Source organism: Bombina bombina, chromosome 3, assembly GCF_027579735.1.
Source record: "Bombina bombina isolate aBomBom1 chromosome 3, aBomBom1.pri, whole genome shotgun sequence".
Classification (NCBI taxonomy): domain Eukaryota; kingdom Metazoa; phylum Chordata; class Amphibia; order Anura; family Bombinatoridae; genus Bombina; species Bombina bombina.
This window is the reverse complement of record NC_069501.1, coordinates 807,290,164-807,298,807: the sequence shown is the minus strand read 5'-3', so window position 1 is coordinate 807,298,807 and position 8,644 is coordinate 807,290,164. Positions and strand designations below refer to the sequence as shown.

At 37.7% G+C, this 8,644-nt stretch overlaps 1 protein-coding gene across 1 annotated transcript in view; it reads right to left on the bottom strand.

Annotated features, from left to right (window-relative positions):
* Positions 1 to 790: 790 nt before the first annotated feature.
* The window catches only part of RP2 (RP2 activator of ARL3 GTPase), a 166,786-nt gene continuing 158,932 nt past the window's right edge, over positions 791 to 8,644 (bottom strand). The window contains 1 exon segment of the mRNA XM_053707740.1: positions 791 to 1,683. Within this exon segment, the coding sequence (XP_053563715.1) occupies positions 1,600 to 1,683 (84 nt within the window). The 3' untranslated portion in view covers positions 791 to 1,599.

The following is an 8,644-nucleotide window of genomic DNA, read 5'->3' as shown; positions in this document are numbered from 1 at the left end:
GATTTAATTTTAAACAACTTTCCAAATGACTTATATTACCAAATTTGTTTTGTTCTCTTGGAATCCTTTGATAAAGGAGCAGCATTGCACTAATGGGAGCTACCTGAACATATCAGGTAAGAAAATGACAAGAGGGATATATTTAATCAGCAGCTAGCTCCCAGTAGTGCTTTGCTGCTCCTGAGCCTACCTAGGTATTTTCAATAGAGGACAGCAAGAGAACAAAGCAAAATAAATAATAGAAGTAAAATGGAAAGTGGTTTAAAATTGCATGCTCTACCTGAATCATAACACAAATTTTGGGGTTTCATATCCCTTTAATATTCCTATGGATCCTCACTGGCTGATAAAGGCATTGGTCAATCTTTTGCTGATGTAGTGGGATACACATCTGCAGACATGACATTTAGTTTGGACATGAACAAGAGTTTGAAAAAACAAATGCGTTTTTTTTTTGTTTTTTTTAAAAGATAAAATAATAAAAAAAAATAATAAAGTTAGCTACAATGTCCATTTTTATCTGTTTAATGATTTTTTTTAATTGAATTGTTTCTATTTCCATACGGAGCTTTTTTTATTGGACACATCAGAGAGTAGCATATTCTTCTGTATTACAAGGATCATGGCACGAACGTGCTGTTTGTTCCCGATCTACTAAATAGAATTTGTAAGGAGATGTAGCTACGGTCTGGTTGAAATGCATAGAAAAATAAAATCTCTCACATTTATGGAAATTTGTGTGTAAAGAAGGGAATCGGCACAAACTGTACCACTAGTAATCCAGGAGACATTTCTTAAAACAGTTTACCATAGATTTAATAACCTCAGAAGAAATCACTGGTTCACAGTATAAAAATTGATTAGAGTGCATTTCATTAAGCAGTTGGAGAGAAAAAACAACAAATAATGATTTCAATGAAAATGATAAAGAAACCTTTGCACATGAATACAATTACCATATAAATATTTAAAGTGAACATGATTATATATATCTATCTTTTAACTCCAGCACTAATTGATTTTCAGCAAGTACCTTTGTATTTTAGAAAATACATCTGGACATTTAATGTATTTTGTAATAATTCTGTTTTAGCAAAAGTCAATAATAAAAGTCTGGTTAATATAAATGTACATATTAAAAAGTTTGGGCCTACAACAATTCTTTACAAAAAATGCAAAAGGAAAAAAAGCACATTGAAAAACCTTTTTTAGTTTTGTTCACATTTATAGCAGTTTGCCAGCAGTTTCAGAGTATATACATTCATATGAAACCTTCTCATCAGCATTAAAAAAAGTAAATTCAGTTCATAAACCAGTTATGTACCGAAGAACTCCTTGGAGAGATTTTGTTCACAATAAGAACAAACCCAATGTGGTTCTGTACAGCAGGGTGAGAATTTGCATGCAGCATATTTGCTATAACTAGCACTAAAAAGCCTTTGGCTTACACTATGCACAAAATGGTCTTTTGCATGACTCAGGTAGAATACTATTGTGACAAACAATATATTTTAAAAAAAAAATGCGACAAGCTTTAATACAGAGAAACAGTTCTGCTGCATGTAAACAAAGGTGCTTTTTAAGAATGATGCCAGCATTCTACATTCCCATCTGCATATCGGCAAAGTTGTAGAAATTGTCCACATCACGAGATGACGAGGTCTTGTTTTCTGAAACAAACACCTATTTTTTGGGAAATGGGAGAGAAAAAAAAAAGTTATTTTATAGAAGACACTCATGTACAAAACAAATTAGATGATCTTCACTATATTAAAGATAATAATTCATCTTTATATGATTTTATTATAATCACTCAATGTAATTATATTTAATGTCATAAGCTTGTTACTTCCTAGAAATAGTAAAAGTTTGATAAAATCAGCCCTCTCAGAGATGGCATATATATGTCTTTATTAAAGGGCCATTATACACTCATATTTTCCTTGCATAAATGTTTTGTAGATGATCTATTTATAAAGCCCATAAAGTTTTTTTTTTTTTTTTTTTTAAATGTATAATTTTGTTTATTTTTAAAGAACATTGCTCTGATTTTCAGACTCCTAACCAAGCCCCAAAGTTTGATGTGAATACCGTCAGCTACCTTCTCCAGCTTGCTCCTGTTTGTGTAAAGGGTCTTTTCATATGTAAAAGAAGAGGGGGGGGGAGTGTCTTATTTCCCACTTGCAGTGGGCTTTCCAACTGCCTTTTCAACAGAGCTAAATTGAAAGCTTCTAAGTTTTTAAACCATTTTATTCTGGATTTTTATATCAGTATCTGTGCATCTTATTCTTTATAGTAGTGTCTATTACATGCAGTTATATGAAAATGAGTGTATACTGTCCCTTTAAATAGTCCTTAGTGAAACTGCTTGTATCGCACCTTGTGTCTGTGCTTTCTCTGCAATGTTTACAGTAAGGCTTTAACACCATGGCAACGTAAACAAACAACTGGATATGGCATCTGGTTACGGTCCTTGAAGCTCTATCCCGATATCAGTGCAGGAAAGCCATAGTTCACTTCTAATGCTGTACCCATGCACTGGTAGTCATGCTCCTTTCTTCCCTACCCCTTGCTTCAGCTTCTGGTCCCCCTAAATAGCGCTGTCACAAGGAGGCATTGTACATATGTGGGTGACGGTTCCATACTTTCATATATACAATGCCTCCTTGTAACAGGGCTATGGAACTGAAAGCGGAACAAATAAATGTTCCAAAAAGCTTTGCGATTTTTCCCCAACTCAGTTTCTGCAATTTTATATTGGATTCTTTTGTATAAAATATGGTATTTCAAAATGTATTGCAGTAATTTTTTTTTTTTTTAAATTGATGTTACAATTCTGCAGTATCAAATGTCACATTTACTCAAATTTGTATGTCACCATACACAGGACACACAAACACTATGCGATCTAACCCTTTGTGCAAACTGGATATACAGATCTACGTCATGCTGTACATAGCCAATCGTATTGCATAACGTAGATCTACGCCCGGCCTACATATGGTAACAGAGCAAAATCTCCTTCACTGCCAGGATTTTCAGAAGTGTGTTGATCTATTGCTATTAGCAGCCTTGTAATTGCAAAGCTATGTATGTCTGCTATTTCTGAATAAAAGGGACCCCAGAGAACCTTGATAAAGCATTTGTCTTATGACTATAATAGTTCATATGTAAATATTTTTAATTTTTTTTAAATGAACATGAAATTCAAAATTAAGAGACCGTCAATACCAAAATTGTTATTGTTTAAAAAGGGAGATATCACCTTTACTACCCATTCCCCAGCTTTGCACAACCAACATTATTATATTAATATTTTTTTATAACATTTAAACTTCTACATTTCTGCCTGTTTCTAAGCCACTAGACAACCTCTTATCACATGTTTTTTTATTTGCTTTTCACAACAGGAGACTGCTAGTTAATGTGGGCCATATAGATAACATTGTCCTCGAGTTAATTATGAGTAATTGGCTAAAATGCAAGTCAATAGGTAATAAATAAATATCCATGTGATCAGGGTGCTGTCAAAAGAGGCTTAGATACAAGGTAATCACAGAAGTATATTAAAATAACCATGTTCGCTGTGCGAAACAGGAAAATGGGTAATAAAAAGGGATAATCTATCTTTTTAAACAATACATTTTTTGGAGTAGAGTGTTCCTATAACCCCTTGAGTGCTAACGATGGCTCTGAGCGTTGCAAGCACTCTCACCTTGAGGGAGATCTGGGGGCACCTGTCAGGGTTTTTTCCCTGCTTTGTTTGCCATGTGCTGCTGACAGCCATTTTACTCACCTCTCTTGCTGACTCTGGTGCATAGTGTGTGATGCTGCTCATTTCCTGCACGCGCTTTTATGGCCATACTGGTGTACATCATCTATGTGAGACAGGTTGCAGTCTCAGAATTGTGATGTCATCACTTATTATTTAAAGGAACTCTGTTCAGTATGCTTTGCCCTTGCAATTTGTCTCAGACCTGTTTGTGAGTTCTAGTTCCTGTATTACCTGGCTGTCCGACGTCCCTCCTGGTTCCTGATCCCTGGCTTGTTCCCGACTCTGCTGTTCTCCTTGTTCCTGATTCCGGCTCGTCTGACTATTCGCTTTGGCTCCTGACTCGGCTCGTCTGACTACCAGCTCTGGTTTTGACTCCTGGCTTGTTATTTGACTTGTGGACTTTTTATTATTTTTTGCTATTAATAAAGGTGTGATTATTTTTGCTCAGTATGCCATTGAGCTCCGTACGCTTGCCGCAGAGGTAGGTTGGAACAATGAAGCCCTTGTTGCCGCCTTCTTTCATGGGCTCTCTGATGCAATTAAAGACAAAGTTGCTGCCAGAGATTTACCAGAGGATCTCGAGGCATTGGTGTCTTTTTTTTTTTATCCTAATTGACATCAGACTCAGAGAGAGGCCCTCTTTCAAGGAGCGCTTGCAGAAGCCTCCTGTTTCGTTGTCTCCTACGTGTTCGTTCCCACCCATGCCTCCTGGTCCCGAGTCACCAGGTACTGCTGAGCTGATGCAGTTGGGATTCATGTGTCTCTCCACGGCAAAGAGGGCCTTTAGGAGGAGGGAGGAGCTCTGCCTCTATTGTGTGTTACAGAGCCACCTTTTGAAGTCTTGTCCTACACGGCCAGAAAAACGCTCACACCCAAGGTCCTGTTGGGGGCAGACCTAAGGTGGTTTATCCTTATCCCCGGAACCGCTAAATGAGAAACCTTTGGTCACGGTTGTCCTTTCCTGGGTGAACTCCTCCATAGTCACCCAGGCTCTTATTGACTCCAGTGCTGCGGGCTATTTCATTGACAGTGCTTTTGTATCAAAGCACTCCATTCCTGTTTTGCCTCGGTCTGTTCCGCTTGCTATTGAGGCCATTGATGGCAGGCCCCTTCAGCCCACACTCGTTACTCACGAAACCGCTCTGTTATCCATGGCTGTTGGGGCTCTCCATTTTGAAACCCTCCAGTTCCAGGTGATAAATTCTCCGCATTTTCCAGTTGTTCTGGGTTATCCCTGGCTCCAAAAGCACAATCCCAGTCTCGACTGGCACAGGTCCGAAATTTTATTGTGGTCTTAGCAATGTATTTCCACTTGTCTTCAGAAACCAATTAAAATCTTGTGCACTTCTTCGGTATCTCAATTGCCAGAGGAGTACCAAGAGTTCCTAGATGTTTTTGACAAGGTGCATGCCGGTACGTTGCCTCCTCACCGGTCTTATGATTGTGCCATAGACCTGCAACCCGGAGCCATTCCTCCTCAGGGCCGGGTTTACACTGTGTCTGTTGCGGAGAATTGTGCTATGGAGGAGTATGTTGCTGATGCTCTGTTGCGGGGGATCATCCGCAAATCCAGCTCTCCTGCAGGGGCTGGCTTCTTCTTTGTGAAGAAAAAGGGTGAGCTAAGACCATGCATCGATTAAAGGGGTCTTAATCGTCTTACCATTAAGAATGCTTACCCTATTCTGCTCATTACGGAACTCTCAAGGGAGCTACGGTCTTTTCTAAACTTGATTTGAGAGGAGCACAAGGATTATGGAGGGTCACGAATGGAAAACAGCATTTAACACCAGGAGCGGGCATTATGAATATCTTGTTATGCCCTTTGGCCTATGTAATGCTCCTGCTGTTTTCCAGGAATTTATTAATTATGTCCTATGATATATGTTGCAACAGTGTGTTGTGGTGTATTTAGATGACATTCTCATACACTCACCCACACTTGAGGCTCATCATTCTGATGTTACACGGGTTCTTCAGAGACTACGTGAGAACGGCCTGTTTTGTAAACTCGAGAAATGTGAGTTCCATCAGACTCGAGTAACCTTCCTAAGTTAGGTTATCTCCTTGCAGGGTTCTCCATGTGGCCTCGCCCAGTTGGTCTTCGATCTAGTCAACGTTTTTTGGGGTTCGCCAATTACTATAGAAAGTTTATTAAAAACTTTTCTTCCTTGGTCAAACCTATCAGACATGACCCGTAAAGAGAATGATCCACTCCATCGGTCACCTACTGCCATTAAGGCCTTTGATAGTCTTAAGACTGCCTTTGCTGCCGCTCCAGTTCTGGTTCAGCCTAACCCTGTCCTGCCTTTCGTTCTTGAGGTTGATGTGTCTGAGACTGGAGTAGGTGCCATCTTGTCTCAACGTCCTATGCCTGACTGTTCCTTGCATCTGTGCGGTTTCTTCTCTAAGAAATTGTCTCCAGCGGAGTGCAATTGTGAAATTGGCGACAGGGAATTACTGGCCATAATTTTGGCACTCAAGGAATGGAGGCATCTTCTCGAGGGTACTAGCGTACCAGTGCTCATTCTTACTGACCACAAGAAATTAACTTATCTATCTGAAGCAAAACGTTTGTCGCCCCAACAGGCCAGATGGGCGCTATTTCTTTCATGTAATTGGCAAGAGTCCATGAGCTAGTGACGTATGGGATATACATTCCTACCAGGAGGGGCAAAGTTTCCCAAACCTCAAAATGCCTATAAATACACCCCCCACCAGACCCACAATTCAGTTTTAGAAACTTTGCCTCCTATGGAGGTGGTGAAGTAAGTTTGTGCTAGATTTCTACGTTGATATGCGCTTCTCAGCATGCTGAAGCCTGATTCCCCTCAGAGTGCAGTGAATGACAGAGGGATGTGAAGGGAGTATCACTTATTTGAATACGATGATTTCCCTAACGGGGGTCTATTTCATAGGTTCTCTGTTATCGGTCGTAGAGATTCATCTCCTACCTCCCTTTTCAGATCTACGATATACTCTTATATACCATTACCTCTGCTGATTCTCGTTTCAGTACTGGTTTGGCTATCTAATTTATGTAGATGAGTGTCTTTTGGTAAGTAGGTTTTCCTTTATTAGACACTCTAAGCTATGGTTTGGCACTTTATTTGTAAAGTTCTAAATATAATGTTTGTACTTATATTTGCCATGATTCAGGCTTATCAGTATATTTCCTTTTTGCAGACTGTTAGTTTCATTTTGGGAAATGCATATACATATATATATAAAAAAAAAAAATTCTTACCTGGAATTTTCAAATTGACTTTCTTTCTAAATTACGGGCTGTTAGGCTCGCGGGTGCGCAAAATGCTATCATTTATTGCGTCATTCTTGGCGCGAGAATTACGTTTGTTGACGTATTTTCGTCGTTTCCGGCATCTTAGTTGGCGCCGATTATTTTCACATAGTTGCGTCATCTATGACGCTCGTGTTTGTTGCAGACGTTCTTCGCGCCAAAAAATATTTTGTCAGTTGTGGGCATCATACTTGGCGACAGATTTCTGACATTATTTAAGTCTTTATTTCATTATGCTTCTGGTTTTCAGAGGCTTATTTTGTTTGCATTTTGTTCCCATTTCATTTAAGGAAATTGATATTTTGCTTTATATGTTGTTTTTTTCTCTTACATTTGCAAGATATCTCAAAAACTGTTCCTGCATCAGAAAACACTGTTGGATTCCTGATGTCTGATATCAGTCCTACCAAAGCTAAGTTCATTTATTTTAATGTTATGAATTTTTATCTTTAGATATGGTTTGTAATAAGTTATCATGATAAACTTTTACATGCAGAGTCCATCAGTATTAATGCATTATCTATTGCTATTCTTTTAACATCTAATGTACAAGATATACCTAGGAATTTATAAGAATATTTTTCTGATTCTATTCTAAAGGCTTTGTCTGCCATCCCGCCTTCTAATAAAATGTAAAGGTCTTTTTTTTAAACTTCTCATTTAGTTGATGAATTTTCAAATGACCTACAACATACTGAATTATCCTTCTCTGATGATGATTTATCTCATTCAGAATATCCTTCATCAGATATTGACACTAACAAATCTACTTTTTTACTTTTAAATAGAGTACATTCGTTCTTTGTTGAAAAGGTGTTGATTATATTGGATATTGAGGAGACTAGTCCTTTTGATTTTAAGACTAGCTAACATTTAAATTCTGCTTATTAACCTCCTGTGGTTTCTTCAGAGGTTTTTTTCCAGTTCCTGATACTAGGGAATGGAATAGGCCTGGGACTTCTTTTATTCCTTCTTTAAGGTTTTTAAATTGTATCCTTTGCCAGCAATTAGTTTGGAGTTTTGGGGAAAGATCCCCAAAGTTAATGGGACTCTCTCTACTCTTGTTAAACGTACTACTATTCCTATGGAAAATAGTATTTATTTTAAAGATCCTTCAGATGGGAAACTTGTATCTTATCTAAGGAAAATTATTTTATTTTCAGGTCCTTTTCTTAGACCTGCAATTTATTTGGCTGATGTTGCAACTGCTTCAACTTTTTGGTTGGATACTTTAGCGCAACAAGTATCGGATTATGATTTGTTTAGCATTGTTAAGTTGATTCAACATGCTAATAATTTCATTTGTGATGTCATTTTTTGATATTTTCACAATTGAGGTTAAATCTATGTCTTAAGCTATTTTAGCTAGAAGAACTTTGTGACTTAAATCTTGGAATGCTAATTTGATTTCTAAAATCCAGATTTCTATTTTTCCAAGGCAATAAATTATTTGGTTCACAATTGGATTCAATACTTTCAATTGTTACTCTGGGGAAGGGAGTTTTTTTGCTTCAAGATTAAGTTCTAAGAGTAAATCTTAAGATTATATTATTTTTTGTTCTTAATAAGGAATG